Below are 20655 nucleotides of genomic sequence, written 5' to 3'. Positions count from 1 at the left end.
TTATAATAATTACATTGTAATGAAATGCTTCATTAATCTGTGTTCAATAAGTGTTATGTTAGGTTATGTCTACCACTGCAGTGTGTTCAGCACTGTTTATACGATGAGGTCCTCACACCTGCATTCACACAGTAACACGCAGTTAAACTCCAACACATAACTTGACCTTTTAACCAGTCAGAACATCCGGTATCAAAGAAGGTGTGTTTCTACGTTGTCTTGGTAACATCTCCCAAGCAGTCAGCCTTTGATTGGCTGTGCTAATCATAACACCAAAACCTTAAAACTGGATAATGCTGAGTGATTTGTTAGTTCTAGAGAAAGCTTCAGACCGGCCACCTGTCGCAACCTCTTTAACCATCAAAGATTTTGACACGCCGTCAAAACCTTTTTGCACCTGCGAAGCTGAGACAGCAGAACAGCTCCTGCAGAACAAAGCTGATATTATTATTAGACTTCTTAAGAGTCCTCCAGACGCACGGTTTCATCCAGCTGTCGTGACCCGAGACATCTCTGGACTGAAGAGTCGGTACCACGGTATTCTACAGCCCTCCGGTGCCAGCGGTCAGCCGACCCCTGTAACTTTCAGATCCACCAAGAGGGTCTCTCAAAACGGGTGAAGTAGACATGACAGATTGTGTCTGATGTGTTCATGAAAGATAACAACTTCATAGTTTACTGCAAACCAAATTCTTTTTCATCCAGAGACGCCGCTTTCCAAGATTCGGAAGTTCTGACCAACATCACATTGACACATAGCCCTCATCACATTGAGCTCCATCCAATCACAGTAAATGCTTAGTTCACTTATCATTTTATAATTGTAATAAAATAATTTCTTACTTTTATAAACCTGACTCTTTTCTGAATCAAAACGAAGTGTGTATAATTACTGGGGCAGCAGTAGCTCAGGTGGTAGAGCGGGTTGCCTCATGATCGGAGGGTCATGGGTTCGATTCCAGCTCCCGCCAGGGGTATCCTGCTGTTGTGTCCTTGGGCAAGACACTTCACCCAACTTGCCTGTGTTAGTGGTGGTCAGAGGGGCCGACGGCGCCAAATGGCAGCCTCGCCTCTGTCAGACCTCCCCAGGGCGGCTGTGGCTACAAGTAGCTTACCATCACTGGCAGTGTGTGAATGTGAGAGTGTGTGAAAGCGCCTCTGGGTGTCTAGAAAAGCGCTGTAAGTTCAATGAATTATTATTATTATTATTATTATTATTATTAATAATAATAATAAAGCAACAATCCTATAATATTCTGATATTTACAATAAAGATCCAGCAAGGTAATATTTTATATGTATATAGAATATCACATCTTCCTGGTCATAAGTACAAATAAATAATCCATTTGCCAACACTACAATACGTAAACCCCTGCACTTGGGGGACGACCTCTCTCCTGACCCTGAGTTGGCAAAGTACTAGTCAGCCAATCGCATGGTGGTAACTCTGTGCATTTAGGTATGTTGACATGGTCAAGACGATGAGCTTCAGTTCAACCCAAGCTTCAGAACGGGTAAGAGAGGTTATTTAAGTGACTACTGGTCTGAGTATTTCAGAAACTACTGATCTTCTGGGATTTTCACACCACAACTATCTCTTGGGTTTACAAAGATTGGTCCGAAAAAGGAAAACATGCAGAGAGCGGCAGTTATGTGGGCAAAAATGTCTTGTTGAGGTCAGAGGAGAATGGTCAGACTGGTTCGAGCTGATAGAAAGGCAACAGTAACTCAAATAACCACTCGTTACAAACAAGGTATGCAGAAGAGCATCTCTGAACACACAACACGTCAAACCTTGGGCTACAGCAGCAGAAGACCACCATTCCTGTCAGCTAAGAACAGGAAACTGAGGCTACAATTTGCACAGGCTCACCAAAATTGGACAATAGAAGATTGGAAAAATGTTGCCTGGTCTGATGAGTCTCGATTTCTGCTGCAACATTCAGATGTCAGGGTCAGAATTTGGTGTCAACAACGTGAAAGCATGGATCCATCCTGCCTTGTATCAACGGTTCAGGCTGCTGCTGGTGTAATGGTGTGGGGGACATTTTCTCAGCACACTTGAGCCCCTTAGTACTAATTGATCATCGCTGCAATGCCACAGCCTACCTGAGTATCTTTGCTGACCATGTCCAACCCTGTATGACCACAGTGTACCCATCTTCTGATGGCTACTTCCAGCAGGGTACTGCACCATGTCATAAAGCTCAAATCATCTCAGATTGGTTTCTTGAACATGAATGAATTCACTGTAGTCAAATGGACTCCACACTCACCTGATCTCAGTCCAATGGAGCACCTTTAGCATGTGGTGGAATGGGAGAGCTACATCATGGATGTGCAGCTGACAAATCTGCAGCAACTCTGTGACTCTATCATGTGAATATGGACCGCAACTTCTGAGGAATGTTTCCAGTATCTTGTTGAATCTATGCTACAAAGGATTAAGGCAGATCTGACAGGAAAAGGGGGTCCAACCCGTTTCCAGCCATGTGTACCCAGTAAATAGGCCAGTGAATGTTTTTACATTCAAACTAATTCCTTTTAACAATCTGTGGTGGTGCGCAGAAGGGGAGGGGTTGGAGGGAGCCAGCCGGTGTGCACTGGGCAGCAATCGCCAATCAGCCTGTGGTGGACTATAAAGGGCGACGCCCTGGGAGACTAGGGGTGAGAGAAAGACTGAACACAAACGTGAGGAGCTGGGTGAGCTCCACGCCTGTGTGAAATAAAGCTGTGTTAGGAAAGCAGAAGCTGTGTGGTCATGTGTGTGTGATCTCGACTGGTGGATGGTATTGCTACAGTGGTGCATTAATTAAATAATTATGGTGGTTCAAGAGCTCCACCATATAAACAAGACTATTTGCTTATTTCTTGCTGAAACACACAGTTCTGGATCCTTAGCTGTATCATTTCTGTCACATGTGGTCCATGTTTGATTTTGCGTGCGTCTGTGAGAGTGTATGAGCGACGGGGGTGAGCACTGAGTCCTCAGTGGGAGACATTAAGGGGACAGGAGCTCACACTGAGGTGACACATGGCACTCCCACACTATTTCCACATAAACCCTCTGTCCTTTCACACACACACACACACACACACACACACACACACACACACACACACACACACACACACACACACACACACACACACACACACACACACACACACACACACACAAAAGTTCAGTCTGTCCCAGTCACATTCATGCTTTCACACAGACTACACACATTAAGATGTTATGTTTTTACTTGGGATGCTACAAGATTTGCAAAGCATACCTATTATACGAAGAAAACTGGTAACGATGTTTTAGTAAGGAGCTAGGATGCATCGTTATTTTCTAACCCAAAGCACACGCTTGCTGACTGAGCTTCAGAGGTTATGATTATAGGTGTCTACACACAATTTAAAACCATCCCTCTATCAGTCCATTTTTGTTCTCTTAGCCAGAGATCAATTTAAACCCTTTGTCTATATTTGATTTGGGCATCTTAGATGTGACCTGGATTACCTGAGGCAGGTCTTTCAGCCATTGTGTAAAAAATGCCATTGCAAACACTGACATTGTGTTAAAATGAATATGGATTTATTCAGTTGACAAAAAGTCGTGTTCAATCCTTGTTCTCAAGGATCACTTTCTTGCATGTTTTAGATGTTTCTCTGCTCCAGGCCACCTGATCCAAGCAGATTGGTCATTTGAACAGACTTCTCAAGGACTTGAGGAACAGGAAACAAAAAAAGCAAAACAAATTGGGCGATTTAAAGAGCAAGTCACCCCCAAATCAACATTTTTTGCAGATAAACTACACAAATAAGTGTCTAATCGTGCTGCAGAAGCGTGTAGTCAATAAATTGGCACTTGAGTGCATCTTAGTTAACATTTAAATATTCTGCCTAAAACTCTCAGTGTTGTGCCGTCTTCAGGTAAAAACCCTGCACTGCATTCAAATTTAAATCTGCCATATTGGCTAAGAGATACACTACAACATTTAGCTGGTACATTATGATGTCACAATGTTGTTGTGATCCTGTGAGTGTGTATTTGTTAGCGGCTCCGCCCTCTCGGTCTGCCAGGAAATAGCATTTGTTGCCTTTTTCAAACAGGAAGTGGGAGTGGAGTAAGTCTCTGATGGGGGTGACTTGCTCTTTAAAACAGAAAACAAAAACATGCAGGATAAGTGGCCCTCGAAGGCCAGGGTTGGATACCATAATTGAAGTGATGTTGTGAACTTTGTACTTTCCTCATCAATCATCAGTGTTGATGTATCAAAAGATGGCAGAAGAGATAGATTTTGAAATCTATTAATGTGTTTTATTATTACATAATGTTGTTTTTTCTAGTTGGTTTCTGCAATTAGAAATTTACCACTTCACTTAAGCATCTGATTTCAAATGAATGGCTCTGCTGATTTATCCAAAGATTTAAATATAAGAAGTTGTGTGTGTGTGTGTGTGTGTGTGTGTGTGTGTGTGTGTGTGTGTGTGTGTGTGTGTGTGTGTGTGTGTGTGTGTGTGTGTGTGTGTCAGTGACATCTGTGTAAATGTTGTGAAACACAGATTTTTGGGCTCCATCAGCAACAGAGAAATATGTCAGTGTGTGCTGCATCTCTCACTGTCATCTGATCAAACATGCATGTGGACCTGGTGTGTTTGGCGTGCATACATGCGTGTGCACGCACGTGTGTGTGTGTGTCTTCTTTGTCATCAGTGACTCTTTGTGACTACATTTTCAGTCATTTTAATGTGTCTGCAAGCAAGAGAAGTTGCACTTGTGTGTGCATAAGATATACGTTTCCCAGAGTGCACAGAAGCTGCAGTTGGAACAGGGTGTCATAGGAACAAGGCAAGGGTTGTGTGCATGTGTGCGTGGGTGGGAAATGCAGGGGTTTGGAAAGGGTTGAAAATCAATCGCTAGGAGACCCACTTCCTATCCCCGTTGCTGCAGCAATGCCGAGATTCCATCAATGAGCCAGGGCTGTGTTTCCTTGGTAACGCTTGTGAATGAGAGCAGGTCGGTAACCGTGGAGACTCGGCAAAGAGAGAGGAATTGCCGGTTTCCATGGTAATGCAAAGAACGGGGAGAGACCAAGAAGGCTGAAGGTAGTAGGTGACCTCTGAGATCTTCATCGGGGCCCTCAATCGTCATCTTCAAATTGTTCTCCTTTAGGGTGGCTGCTGCAGTAGGGATGCTGTATGTTAAACTAAACCAGCTAGTCCTTGCAAGGAATTATTAGTCAGAAATACATACAGTAGATTATGTCCAATGTGTCAGTAATAATGATTACTCAGATTTGCTACCTGTTCAGTCTGAACTCATCCAACAAATGTTGACTCACCATTGTTCTGAATGTAAAGAATCACCAAATTTAAGGTATCCAATCTCTGCTAACGAGTCAGAGGAAAGATGGAGCAGGAGACCAACGACTCGACCAGGGCTACTTGTGCAGGGATGTGAAAGGTTAAAACAGTTTTGTATGACAAGGAGGGAGCCAAGGCAGAAGGCAAACTTCTGACCTGCTGGTTGAACTACACCCCAACTCTCACCTAAGGTCTTCATCTTTGGGTAATGACCAAAATGAAAAATACAGGTAACTAAACGAGTCTCCTCTAGTGCTGGACAGGTTTAGCCTCAGAGACAAGGTGAGGAGCTCTGCCACCTGGGAGCGAGTCACACTAATGCTTTTTGCTTCATCACCATGTGGGAAGGAGCCAACTCAAGTGGTTCAGGCATGGAGTTAGGATGCTTCTCAAACTCTTTCCAGAGAAAGTGTATCAGGGGTGTCTTTCAGAAAGTAGGCCTTTGAGTTGACCCAAGACATGGCGGGAGGGATATTTCAGTAGGCTGGCCTGGTAACACCTTGGGATCCCACTAGTCAAATTCCTGAGTTGAGGAGAGTTGGTATTTACCATAATAGGACTTCTGCCCTTGCAACCATTTTTACAGTCAGAATAGCTGAACAGGCGAATGTCCTGCTCAAACAGAGGGCACAGGGGCCAGATCTAGAGGGAAAGGCTGTGATGGGCCTCCTTTCCCCTCAGAGTGCACAGTTCATCACAAATCAGTCTGGGTGAGCTCTTGTGAATTAGCCCTTGTCACCATCTGTTGCTGGTTTAGTGTTTGTGGACACTGTCTCTACACGGAAGTGCTGGTGCTTGTAGTGTGTTTTTTTAATTTTCATTGCATATTTTCCTTTATCAGAAAAACACATTGAACAAAGCATTAGCTAAGGCAGGCAGTCTCTCTTTGCCCCCCTCAGTGGGCAACTGTGAAATCTTGCTTGAACTCTTCATCTGCAGGCGCGGTGCAAACAAACCCTACTTACAGTAAGTTAAGTATATTGCAGCTGGAGCTGAACCTCAGCTACGGAGCATTCATTCCTAAAGCTTAAAAACAAACTGGACTTTTTCAAAGCTGGACTTTCAGTTCAAAAGTGAGTTGTCATTTATGGAAGACATGGACGTAATTTTGGGGGGGGGCAGGGGGGACATGTCCCCCCCCCCCCCCCCCCCACTTTTTCCAAAGTCAAGTTTTGACCCCTTCACTTTTTACCATCCAAAATCAATATTACACTATATTAAATTGACACTGGTTGAGCTCTAGGACCAAGCAGAAAACAACCATTTGTGTTGAAGCCTGTTTCCCATGAGAACATACTGTAAAGATACCCCCCAGCCCCTGTGTCCCCCCCACTTCTAAAGTGAAAATTACGTCCATGATGGAAGACCAATTCACTGTGAACATTAGGCTTGAGCAGTATCCAAAGTTTAAGACTGTCCAACTTCCTCCATAGACCGACTGCTTTGCCTCAGTGCAGAAAACCTGCGTCATTGAGCTTGTGGCACACACACACGGGTACTTTGGGGCTAGTCATGACATCTGGGGAATACTGGCAGCATATTTCGTTTCTTTTAAGAACAGGCTCAAACCGCTCCGGCTTGCTCCTCTGCTGTGCCGACAAGGCCTGAAGCTTTAGCGGTCATCTTTTGTTTGCAAAAATCACCTCATCAGCGTTCACTGGCTCTTTATCATTTGCTTCAAACCCGAAATACTCTCAAACTGCAGAAGTTGTGTTCTTTTTAGACACCAAGCCAGTTGGTGCGTGAGCTGTCATTTTTCTCCCGGTCTCTCTCGGTGCGTTATCTCCGCTCTGTCACGTGATAACATCACGTTCATTAACTTTATGGAATACCTATAAAAGTTGAACAAAACATTTTAAACTATTTCAGTAAAACAGAAAACTCAACCACACAGTCTTTTTATACATGAAAGCAGCAATGCAGAGGTTTCCCCTTTTAGAAATTATGTATGATTTGTCAGAAAGAGTTAGACCCAGGACATGTTGGAGGGACTATGTCTCTCACCTGGCCAGGGAATGCCTCAGGATTTACCTGGAGGAGCTGGCCCAAGTGGCTGGGGAGAGGGATGTCTGAGCCTCTCGACTTAGGCTACTGCCCCCGCGACCCGACTTCGGATAAGCCGATATGGATGGATGGATGAAGTCAGAAATCTGTAAAAGTGATTATCTCAACATGTACTGTGATATAATGTAAGCAATAAGTCTTGTTTGTTTTTGCTAAGCACGCCCCCTGCCCCGCAGAGCTCCGTGGAATAGGAAACTTAGCACTAACCAGAACTAACCAATAGCGCTAGACTAGAAGTACCTAGGCAGATGATCTTTTCACAGACAAGTAAGTCTTTAAAATATAAATATATATTAAAAAAAAACCACAACATGACATGAGAGTAATACTTGTAAAACAACTTGTTTTAGCTCTGTTTGTCGGCTACAGAAGCACATTCCTAAACAAGAAATGTGAAGTTGCCATTTTAAAAAACACATCAACAGACTTTTGTGTGACATGCTTGTTAGCCACTAGATGGTGCCATCTGATAAAGGAAATACTCAGTTTTCTTTTCTTTAAACGACTTAATTATTTTATTTTTATTTCTGTTTATTTAATCCTTGCCTTCCAAGTACACTACTATTTTTCATGACGGTATTGGAACTGATACTTTTTTGATTTTTTAACAATGGCTGAATACAGTATTACCGTAATACCGCCCAAGCCTGGTGGCCATGTTTGGACTACAGCAAGACTCTCCTAAAATATGTGCGCTGACACTGAAAGGTCCAAGTCCTGTCCTTCTGTAGATTGTGCCCAAATTCAGACTTATACCAGCATGTCCATTTAAATGTAGATGACAAATTAGTAGAAACACTGAATTCAACATCTGAGAACTCACTGATAGCAGGTAACAGCGCTGTGCTGCTTTGCAGGCTTATAGTGAGGTGTTTCCCAGCAGTGAGAGCCTCTGTCATCACCACCCAAACACTTGCTCCCACTGCAGAGAAAACTCTCCCTTTCTTCATCTCTGGAGTCTCTCTGTGTCTCTGCTTCTGTTTCTCTTTGGATTTTTACCATCTCTTGGTCTCAGTAGTTGAATCTAACACTTTTGACACACCGGGCTATCGCTCTTTTTCAATCCACTCACTCTTTTTCACGCTTTCTGTCTTTTAAAGGGATGTTACCTTTCTTTTCTCGCATTCTGTATTTCATTAGGCATCCTCTGGGGTTGTCTAAAAGGCACACAGCTTCTGTATTATACTTCTGGGTTTTTTAATTGGCTGTTTTGAAAAGAACTACTGATTACCCTTTGAACGCATGTTAATATTCATGTTACGGCACAGCTTATATGTAAATATGACTGACTAAAATAAAACAGGAATTTCCAGTAGATGGTAAGAAAATGTGATTATGCTGAGCAAGTTTTAAAGTAACTAAAAAAATCTGAACATCTGGTGTTCAAATTAGATTTGAACAACCTCTGAGTAAATTAATAAAATTTAACAATTAGCATCTGTTCTCCTGTGACTTCCTATGTATCCATAGGAAACCGAAAAGCTACCACCGATAAAAACAAACAAACAACCACCTTAGTATAAACTGTTTACTAAACTCCTGTTTAATTTTTAAATAAAATGTAGCACAAGACAACCAGTTATTGAGCCAGGCCAAAAAAAAGGGACCATTATGTCTTTACCCTCCTTTTTTGGCGAAACCATAACAACCCTGTTTACAGGTGCTGCCATGTTGTTTTAGATATGAATGTGCATGCATTAAATAATTAAATGTTTTAGAAAATACATGAACACAGCAGTAAGGGATGACTACCCAAATCATGATCTGAAGTACAATTTAATGCGTAACAAGGACAGTGTCCCGCTCATGTACCTCAAAGAGGCAATACTTATTGTACTGGAGGCAGCCACTAGGGGGTGCATTTATGCTACCGGAGCCTTTAACTTCCAGATTGCATTTAGATGTCTAGTTCCTATTTATGTCAATGCATTTAAGCAGCAGTTAGTGATGTTACATTTTAAAGTGACAATGTGTATTTTTGTGTTTGAGTACGATGTTACCAGTGGATGGCCTTTAGGGTCTCCCTGGGACCGCAACCTCCAGCAAAATGACAAACACCCCAGACTCCCTTACATCACTAGGAACGAGTGAAGAGGTAAATGTGTAAAACAAGAACGCTTATGAATGGTGAAAATTTTGTAAATGTTTGTTACAAATCAGTAAATGTGTTATGTCCTTATGGGCTCCCGTAGAAAGAAACATGGTGTCTAATATGGCGTCGCCCAGTGACTTAGACCTGCCCCCATGCAGTTTAGACCCGATTATTATGGTTATATGTTACAAAGCTGTAGAGATGTCCTGTTCTGATATCAATATCAGAAGTAATTCGTTATCGGCCCAAAAACACGTAATTGGATTATATTGGGCTGCATTAAACATTTTCAATATAAGCAGTCCGTTGAGGTTCACATTTTTGCAACCAATGGTTACAAAAAGTGCCATTTTTTTCATACTTACTGTTATTGGCTCTTATTCTCTGATTGGGTAATATCACTTGATCAAGCTTTTCATACATTCCACAATACACAATAGGCAAAAGTATGCATGATTTTTGCTGATATCGTATTAGATTGATATCGGTGTCGGTCAATACTGAAGGCTGCAACATCGGTATCGTATCGGAAGTGAAAAAGTTGTATCGGGACATCCCTACTAAGCTGCCGATATTTTTCTACGACTGGGCATCATTTAATTAATTTTCAACAACATTTCGATGGATATTTCCAGAGGTTCACAGTAAAAACTACACATTGTCACTTGAAGACTTTTATGCATGAATTGTACACTTCAATTGCTCCAGTCTTTTGCATAAACTTTACAACATGTTTTATACTTAAAGTTTTTCAATTATTCCACTTAACGCACATCATTGTTTAACCCTTTCACGACCTTAGTGCATTTTTTTGTGCTCAAAGGACAAAAACGTTAGAAAATTAAAGGGTTATATAAGGGTTAAATAAATCTTCAAAAAACCCTCATACTGTTAAATCATAAAAGTCGCAACTATAATCTTTATTCAGCTTCACCTTAGTTTTTCTCTCTATTTTGTTCCTTCTACCTCTTACAAGCTTTTTTCTCATGCAGTCATACCCTACTCTTTTCTAGTACTGCCTATTCCACCCAGCTTTTCCTAATAAATGTCAGCATACTTGCTGCTCCACCTACTGGCCACCAAAATGCATTGTGGACAGGTTTTGTTGCCAAGGACAGTTGTGTCCTTAAGGTTTTTGAAATGTGGCAAAGGAAGAGAGTTCAGGAGGGGAAAAAAGGACATTTAAAGTAGGACAAAATTAACCAGAGGGTCTACGTTTGAGAGGATAAATGACCAAATAAAAAGATAAAGTCAGAATTGTGATTTAATATATGATTGCTTATTTAATTATATATATATATATATATATATATATATATATATATATATATATATATATATATATATATATATATATATATATATATATATATATATGTATATAAAATTCTATATGCAGCTTGGAAAATATTGAAACTAGTTAGATTTTAACATGAATAAAAGACATTGAAGCAAATAAAATCAGGAAACATACTGATACTTTAATATTGTTTGCTCTAAAGCTCACTGAGATCATATAAAAGGAAGCGGTTTGGGTATTTTGCTGAGCACCAGTGTTTTTAGATCTGCAGCGGGGCTGTTTGCTTTAGCAGTTTAAAAGCTATAGAGAGAATGAGTTTCTTGGCTGCCAGTGCTGCTCCTCTTAATAAATTACCTCTAGCTGGGATTAGCAACAAACCTGGAGCTGGATGGAAAAATAGTCTGAGAGGAAACAAAATGTTAGAGCTAGAGAAGGGATGGGCTAGATACATGTCCAACACTCTGAAGATGAAAACATTTTCCCCAAATAGATTTCAACTGTTTTCCAGGCCTCACTTCAGGCTGTGTGGGTTTTGTTCAGTTCACTGCCCCTGGAGATGGGGCAGATTTCAGCAGCCAGTTGGTCCGCTGGCTGAGGGATTTAGGTGGCATGGTTCTGTTGGGGAATATTTTAGATCTAAGAAACCCTTTGCGGTGGAAAAAAATTATAATTTTGGTTAAAAAGCAAACACGACCTGTGCAACACATTGGCTCACTCACGGAGACTTGATCTCGGTGTGAGGAAAATAGGACACAACACTTTCTGATCCCCCACAGCTGTGGACAGGCAGAGCCAAGGTCCACACTAAGATTTTAGGATGTTTTATAGCTGACGATCTGCAGCCTAGAGATGGTGGAAGAAGCAGGGTTTTAGTCTAATGGTGATTAAAGAGCCAACAGTTAAACACGCTTATTTCTTAACCTAAATTCCCACTCCAATAATCCTTTTTAGATGCTTTTAAAATTTCTCAGTGGTCTTTAAACTAAGATTATGCTGTTTTCAGCCAAAATTACAAAACCTGTGTCATTTTCTAGTACTTAGTTTCTACATTGTGGCATTAGCTCGTTAAAAATTCACCTCTGGGTTGTGGGCGGAGCCGAGAACAGGGACACTCTGGCGCCCGACTTACACAGGAGACCCGTGTTCGAATCCAGACTGGGTCAGATTTCTTCAATTTAGTTAAAAAGTTGGACCGAGCTCGCTCGCACACAAGTCTGGCAGCAAGTGGGGACAGAATCGGAAAGGTGACGTGAAGGAGGAGCTCAGAGCAGCAGACAGAGCAGGTGGATGACTTCTAAGCAGCAATCCGGACCACTTAGATGTGGATCAAGAAATGTGTTTGTTCATTCTGGGTAAAAAAAATAGACCATTAGTTTTTGTTGCTTATAAGTCATCCACCTGCTCTGTCTGCTACTCTGAGCTCCTCCACTCCACCTGATGCACGGAGGTGAAGTGGTGAAACGGTCCGAGTGCACCCCCTCCCACCCTCTCTAACAGGAGGCGGACAGAAGAGTGAAGCCTGGGGCACACCAGAGACAGACGCACCACAAAAGCACCACAGTTTTGAGTGATCACACAGGACAACGACTTTATGGCACAAACCCAACCGCTGGCACAAACCTAACTGCAGTACTGAAAACTTTAAAGTACTACAGATCTTAAAATATTCTAATAAATAGCATACTTGCCCTTTTTTAATGAATTAGAGTTTCTCAAAACACGACGGCAAGTCTGATCACATAAAAACCAGAAAGTCATTTTCCGCTTCCTGTTCTCAAGTCTCGCGTTATGTTGTGACTCGCGCGGCTTTCCAAGAAGTGCTCTATGGCACAGCGTGCACTGTGTGGCCGCTTGACTTCTCGAAACCGCTACGCTTCCACGGCACGTCTGTCTCCGGTGTGCCCCAGGCATTAGAAAAATGCCTCAAGAAAATGTTAAAAACAGAGAAAAATAGGATTTTCATTGGAGTGGGTCTTAATGAGAAAATGTGATGACACAACGTAGCTGACTACCATATCCTTCCAAAGGTTTCTCACAGTATTTTTGATTTGTGTCCTTTTCCTCCGGACAGAACTTGTGTAAATGACTCAGATTATAGGTCACCTTATCACACCCTTTTTAACTGTGATCCACCAATTTCCTATGGGAGTTATCCAGGGCATTGACTCTGTTCTTCTTTTAGGCCCTAGGCCTTTTTCTTTGGGCCCTGGCGCCTCCCAATTGGGGGGCCTTTGGAGTTTCATGTCCCAAGTGTCAGTGATTGCATTCCCCGAGCACAGCTACAGCTACAATCAAACAGTTTAGAGTGTAAACAAAGCAACTTTTGGTTTTTGATACATTAAGATAAAATAATACTTGAACTTTATTTTAGAAGAGCTGCCCTGTGTGAAAGGGCTGACAGAATGGAGGTTGTGAGTTCAAATCCCATTTAGGAAATTTAGTCAGTTGTTTTATTTATTCCAGGGGTCCTCAACTACATTTGTTCAAGGTTTTTTTTTTCCAGCAGACACCACAGAAGGTCAGGTGCTCTTCTAAAATAAAGTTCAAATATCATTGTATCTTAATTTATTACTATTTAAAGTGGCCTTGTTTCCCATCTGGGCTGTTTGATTGTGGTTTTAGTTGTGTTTAGTGAATGTGGACCGTTGTAGATGTTTGGGGCATAAAACTGTAGAGGCCCCCAATTGGGGGGTGTTAAGGTTAAACAGGTTAAGCCACTTTGGAACTAATGTGGATGTATGCTAAGGTTCATTGTCCATTTGGGCAGCCTCGTTTGAACCCAACCTTTAACTTCCTGGCTTCCCTGTTTCCTCCTGCAGCCAAACACTCCCAAACCACGATGCTGCCACAACTGTACCCCTCAACTGGAATCTGCGCCGGCGCTCCCTAAACGCGTAGCACGCACAGCACATAGGGCACCGAAAGGCCAGGGAGGCACCAAGAAATCCGGCTTATGGGAGAAAAAAAAACTGATTGTATTAATTATAATATTAGCTACTGGACAACACGCACACAAGCAACACAGATGTAATAATTGAACTGGAGTTCTTTGACACCCAGAATCCCATCTGTTTAATCCAAGTTGATGTGCTTCTCTCCACTCTGGCTGTGAGGTGGGTGGGGTGGTGAGCTTCACCTGCTGCTGATGGGACGGGCAGGCCCGGTTCTCTCTCCCAGACCTGTGCGCGTCACCAAAATGACATGCTTTTATTTAGAAACGCAGCTGCGTCGCCAGACGATTGTCATGGGGCTTCAGCCCCAAATGTTTTTTTTTTTTTGCTCGCCACTCCCACTCACAGCAAGCTGGGCTTTCTACCGCGGTGACTAAATCACACGTCCCAGCCCCTCTCCTAAATTAGTTGGTTACACGTGAATTAAAGCATTAGGACTCCTAATGTTTTAATTCGCCGCTTTACCGGTGTGTTTATTCTGTTTATCACGATCTTAGGAGAAAAATATTTAACATTTTTATTTAAATTCTGCAGGTGTCAGGAACTCATGCAAGTTTTGTTTTTGTGAGTCAAAGAATGGCAAAATATTGAAACAGCCTTGGTGAGGGGTGGGAATGATGCACGAGTTTAGGAAAACAGGAGGCCAATCTAACATTTTATGCAAAACAAAGTGGTGATGGAATTTTTTTAATATATTTTAATTTTTAAGAAAGGCTAAATCTGTTGTAATGTAAATTAATCAGGTGGATTTGCAAAGGTTTATTAAAACACTGTTCAAAACATGAATTTTGTCATTAAAGTCATGAAATGTATTTTTCTTTGTCATTTCTTGCAGGATCTTGTCGTCTGTGGGGTCTCAACTTGATCTTAGAACACTTCGAGCTGTGAGGGTGCTGCGACCACTAAAACTAGTGTCTGGGATTCCCAGTGAGACATTTTTCTCTTACTTCAAGCTCCTAATACCTTTCCAGTTGTAGACAGCTCTTTGAACAATCTCAGGTTGGAGAAACACAGATTAGTTTAGAATAGGCTGATGAGTTAATTACTAGTTCCAGTTTGCTTTAGTGTTGTTTTACAACTCTAATCTCACGTATAGGGGTTCCTGTCAATGCCATTTTATAAACCTTCACACGAACACAATATTGCTTATTTTATACTTTGATTCATCCTTCTGAAGCCTTTCCAACTCTTCTGGCTTGAAATTCTTCCAGAACAAATATTCTATTGAGTAAAAGACAAGATTGTGAATATAAAACAGCAACAGTATAAAATTATGTGACATATTTGAAATAGAAAATGTTTTAAGATATTAAAAATTAACTTTGGAAGTAGCTTCATTGTGGCTGGCCATTAGCTTTTCATTTTGGTCAAAACTAATATCTAAACTGAAATTGTTCGGGAGGTAAGACATTACTTGATCATACTTTTTTTTTTCCACCCAAAAATACAAATAAAAGCCCTAACAGAGAAATGACCTATTTTGATCACATTGTAATGCGTTGGATGACGTAAAAACGACTCTGACACCTTTAGACCCTTTAACAGTTTTTGTCACATTTAGTGTCCAGGCAGTTAGCAATCTTGTACTTTACACAGTAGAGACCAGCTACTAAAACTTTCTCTAACACAAAGGTTTTGAGTCTATTTTAAGCAGGTCTTTAGAGTGCATATTCCAAGCTCCCTGTCTGAGTTGTTTGTATTTTTTAGGCCTACAGGTGGTGCTCAAGTCCATTATGAAGGCCATGATCCCCCTGCTGCAGATTGGCCTGCTGTTGTTTGTGGCTATCCTCATGTTCGCCATCATCGGCCTGGAGTTCTACATGGGAAAATTCCACACAACCTGCTATGATGACGGAACAAGTATGAAAACAGAAAAAAATATATGTATATATTAATAGAGTGTCATTTATATAAGTGTTTATACGTTTGGATGGTTGAGCACTCTGGGGCTTTGTTACATATTCGTAGTTACATTTCAATAGAGTGTACAGATAACACTTTTATAAAAATCTAATATTAATGGTCATTTATCCCATTTCTGGTTTGTTCTTTCTCTTTTCAGATGATTTAGTGGATGATCTGCCATGTGGCAATAAAACTCCTTCCCGATTATGCCCTAATGGCACTACATGTCGTCCTGACTGGATTGGACCAAATTATGGCATCACTCAGTTTGACAACATCCTGTTTGCTGTTCTCACCGTCTTCCAGTGCATTACCATGGAAGGATGGACAGACATGCTCTACTACGTATGTTTTACCGGTTATCAAATTCAGACGTATTATTTTTACACGTTTAGCTTGCAAAGTTTAGAATCAATGAATTTTAGCTGCAGAACAGATCTAGATCATACAATAGATGGTGTCCAGTGTGAGTGGGCTTTTTACAGCTGGTTTTTATCATTTTATTGCTGTTGTGTTCAAGGAGAGATTACTGTGAATATTTGTCAATATTTCTCATTCAGACTAATTTTCTGAAATCAATCCTGAAATACTAGTGTCATCAGCAAATTTGATGAGAGTAGTTTTGAGTGGAGGGTGTAAAGGGACTGAGAACACACCCTTGTCATGTGCTTTTGCTTAGGATGAGGATGGTGCACTTTGGCTGTTTCTCAATACCTAAGGACACTAGTACGTTCTTGTGTACTTGACAAGTGTGTTCTTGGCAAGCGCACCAAAAAGTCCGTTGTATTGAGTATGGGAGGATGAGGACGGCATTTGGAACAGAAATGTACTTCATTGTGTCATGGCAACTGGTGCTATTTGTTGCACAACACATTCTCACACCCGAAGCGTAGAAAAAGGACGATGGGTGACCAAGCATTTGTTTTGTGGGACTCCCAACGTGTCGGAAACAAATGCTTGATCACCCATCGGGTGGCGGGAGGCGACACGCTGTGCCTGAGCATTGGTTTCCGACGCCTGCAGTAAGATGCACATTTAACCGACATTTACCCTCTAACCTCTTGCTAATTAACCTTCCCCTTCCCCTCACCCACATCCTAACCTTAACCCAGTTTCTCATTCTAAACTTTACGTTAACCATGTTGGAGAGGGATGTGACAACTAGAAACAAAGTTTTGCATGCGCAAGAGGGTTATGGTTATGGGAGCAGCAGTAGCTCAACAGGTTGAGCGGGTTGTCCAGTAATCGGAAGGTTGCAGGTTCGAACCCGGCTCTGGACAGAGAATTTTGCTGTTGTGTCCTTGGGCAAGACACTTAACCCACCTTGCCAGCTGGTGGTGGTCGGAGGGACCAGTGGTGCCAGTGCTCGGCAGCCTTGCCTCTGTCAGTGCGCCCCAGGGCAGCTGTGGCTACATCGTAGCTCATCACCATCTGTGTGTGAATGGATGAATGATACACTGTAGTGTAAAGCGCTTTGGAGTCCTTACTCTGAAAGGCGCTATACAAGTGCGGGTCATTTATCATTTATCATGATTAGGATGGCATTGAGGGGAAGGTTAAATAGCAAGAGGGTAGAGGTCACAATTCGATGAAATCTCCGTTTTACCATGGCAGTTGGAAATCAACGCTGTGGGACAGATGCTTGGTCACCTATCAGTTTTCGACGCTTCGGGGTGAGAATGTGTTGTGTTGCTACGGTAAAAAATTTACCTGACATCAAAATAAGTCTAGTTTGTCCCCTCAAAAACAAAATAACATTGAATACTTATTTCTGTATATTGTTTGGTCCCCTTTTTAGCAAAATGTATGTAATACCAGCATCAAATTTAAGGCACTGACACTTGTATTTTGATAGTGGGGTTGGCCAATTAGCATTTTGAGGAATTGTGAAGACTGAATAAAACCAAAAAACAAATACACAAGCAAATTTTACAGGCTACACATAATTATTTACAGTAACAGGAAACTTCAAACTTCAATGCATAACAGTTTGCAGCACAATGCATTGTGGGATACCTTGCTGGCCAAGTCCACAGAAGGATGCATCAAGTGCATCCTCGATACAGTGGGCGGAGCAAGAACACTTTCGAGAACTCAGAGCACACTTGTATGAAAGCACTCTTAGGATTGGAACAGTCCTTGGGCCGTTGTTGACGTTTCATAAGTATGCGAGTACACAGGTACAGACAAGTACTCATATTGAGAAACGGCCCCAGTGTCCTAATGCACGGTGTACTACGTAGTCCAAAACTACAACTGTACTGTATTTTATATAATATTTGTACACATGGGTGGTTTTTAACGGCCTCTCTGTTGATCTCTGTGATTTCCTTAGATCACACAGTTTCAACACGATCAATGGTCTACATTACAACAGCCTCTTCCTTTTGTTTTCCACCATCTCCTTTCAGTTTAATGGCTATTGAACACAATGAGTTATAATACTTTGTTTCACTTTTGATTTGTTCCATCACTGCATCACTCACTCAAGCTTCTTCCTGTCCTCATCACTATGCATCTTAGAATTGGGATTTTGTTTTTTTCACATTTGGAACCAACACTAAAGTACTCACCAACTATGAACGCTTTGTGCCAGAACACATTCACTGGAAAAAAAAAATTGTGGAAATATAAGCCCACTTGGTGCAAAATGAAAGACTTAATTGGAAAAACAGTGTTTCTGGCATCCCAAAATTACTTCCTTTGTTTCAGACTTTCAGAACTTAGCCAGCCTGTTTATTTGCAAAAATCTTTTTTACTAAAGAGAATTAAAAAACTTTTGTTTATTGTAGTTTTGCTGTGTTTGCACGATATGGTATTGCATATTAACTGTCTTTAATATGTTAAACTTTACTTACTCATCAGCGTTGTAAGCAGAAGCTTTGTTGTTGGAATTTGCTGCAACGTATAGCAGAAATCTTGGAAATAGCTTTTGTAATGTAGTTTTATGACATTTTGATGCACGATGATTAGTGTTTGGGTTGGGTTTTATTTTTGACTAAATGAAGGATAAAGTGGTTTTAGATTTCATTCAAATCACATTGATTGCAGTCATTTGCCCCAAAACTGCAGGATTCTCTCCACCTGTCACTTTGTTATCTGTTTGTCTTCCTCTCATCGTTCTGTCATCTGCCCTTTTTCTTCCTTTTGGAGTCACTCTCCTTTCACCTCTTCCCTCTTGCCCACTCTCTATTCTAGTCCATCTCGCTCTATATTTAACATCTTTTCTGATGGATGAAGGCTGACTTCCACACTTGCACCGGCAGTCAGGAGGAAACCAATGAAAGTTTAATAGAGAAGTGGCTGCTTGTATTGTAGCATGTAGTGATAAATTTAACACCTTCAGTCCAGCAGTGAACGGTTTTTGAGCCTATAGACCCATTATGGTGTTATAGGGAGTCACAGAAACACGATATCCTCTGTAATCTGATTTCCGTGACTGTCAGCAGAGTCTGTGTTGGCTGTAATTTGTGCTCTTATTTCAACATGAAAATGCCATCTGTCTGTGACAGATCCAACCTCTGATCCCAGGTCAGATTTTCAGTTAGAAGCAGTGAATATGAAAAGTCATACTCTTATTTCAGTTCCATTACATCAATAGTTTAGCATCCAACAACAGTGTTTTTTTTATTTGTTGTCTTTGCATTTTTGCAAAGTTGTATGTACTTATTTTTTTAAATGTTTATTTGTTTTTACTATTATAATAACTCTGGTCTGATAACACTTCATGCAAAAACTAATGTAATCAAAACTATAAAATTTGCATCACAATCTGCTTCATATTAGACCTTTTTTTTTATTATTCTTGGGTTGCAGCACAAACAGCAGCGGTTGACTCTAGTGAAGCCTAGGTCACTTCCTGCAGGATCATCAAATGAAACTAATGTCAAAGGAATGATAAAATGTTTATAAGGCAACATTCACATGAACTGATGTTATATTTTAGAGACTGGAGCAGAGTTTCTTGGTTCATACATACTAGCTGTCAGCCCGTAAATCAGGATTTAACTATTTCTCCTAAGTGGATCCAGAAGAATGTAATTCTGTGGCTTCCTTCTGAAATTCATAATTCATAGTGCAATGTGCACAATTAATTTAATAATTTATCACAAATTAAACCTGTAACTTGCAATAAAGTATTATTTACTGTTACATAAATCTGTGAACAAATACTCTCTGAAGGTTGTTTGGTTTAGGAAAAAATAGAGTGAAGAAAAGGTGTTCTAAATTTAAGACACATCTACGTGTCCTTAATAGCAGGATAATGGATCAAACCCAATTTTAAATATGACGTGAATAATAATGTGACTGTCTCTTTCAGAGTAATGATGTGGAGGGCAGCACCTGGAACTGGATGTATTACATCCCCCTCATCATCATCGGCTCCTTCTTCATGCTCAACCTGGTGCTGGGTGTACTCTCAGGGTACGACGCTCTGATTATTTTTGTTAACCTTTCTGCTGAACCTCCTCTGTCATTTAGATTTAGCATTTAGTGATATAAAAATGGAGTAACTATATATAAGAATGTTACCGTAGTGAATTTGCCAAAGAGAGGGAACGAGTGGAAAACAGGAGCGAGTTCCTCAAGCTGAGGCGACAGCAGCAGATAGAGAGAGAGCTCAACGGATACTTGGAGTGGATCTGCAAAGCGGGTCGGAACACAGTGGCAAACACATTCATTCAGATGTTCAGGCTGCTACATTTAGAAAATGTTCTCACTTCTTTTTTAAAACTTCTCTACAGAGGAGGTGATTCTGGCTGAGGAAGATGCGACAGGAAACTTTGATGGTAATAAAGCAATTCTTTAAATATGTGTTTCTTTTTTAAATGGGACATAGTATGCAAAACTCACTTTCTTCATAGTTTTGTGCTATGTGGGTCTCTGCTGCCTCTACAAACACTCAAAATTTTGAAAAACACCCATCGGTTTTCTGTCAGTGTTTGGCTTTAGGAGTTCTATGTCTAAAATGAGTCGAT

The 20655-nt window shown here is 41.0% G+C and overlaps 1 protein-coding gene across 1 annotated transcript in view; it reads left to right on the top strand.

Annotated features, from left to right (window-relative positions):
* Window positions 1-20655, top strand: part of cacna1ab (calcium channel, voltage-dependent, P/Q type, alpha 1A subunit, b) — a 257104-nt gene that overhangs the window by 129054 nt on the left and 107395 nt on the right. Inside the window, exons 6-11 of the mRNA XM_054743533.2 lie at window positions 14607-14698; window positions 15479-15631; window positions 15834-16021; window positions 19998-20101; window positions 20215-20330; window positions 20422-20466. Of these exons, the coding sequence (XP_054599508.2) occupies window positions 14607-14698; window positions 15479-15631; window positions 15834-16021; window positions 19998-20101; window positions 20215-20330; window positions 20422-20466 (698 nt within the window). The remainder of the gene's footprint in view (window positions 1-14606; window positions 14699-15478; window positions 15632-15833; window positions 16022-19997; window positions 20102-20214; window positions 20331-20421; window positions 20467-20655) is intronic.

The sequence above is a fragment of the Nothobranchius furzeri genome, chromosome 4, assembly GCF_043380555.1.
Source record: "Nothobranchius furzeri strain GRZ-AD chromosome 4, NfurGRZ-RIMD1, whole genome shotgun sequence".
Lineage (NCBI taxonomy): Eukaryota > Metazoa > Chordata > Actinopteri > Cyprinodontiformes > Nothobranchiidae > Nothobranchius > Nothobranchius furzeri.
Note: the sequence above shows the minus strand (reverse complement) of the source record. Positions and strands in the feature narration are given on the sequence as shown.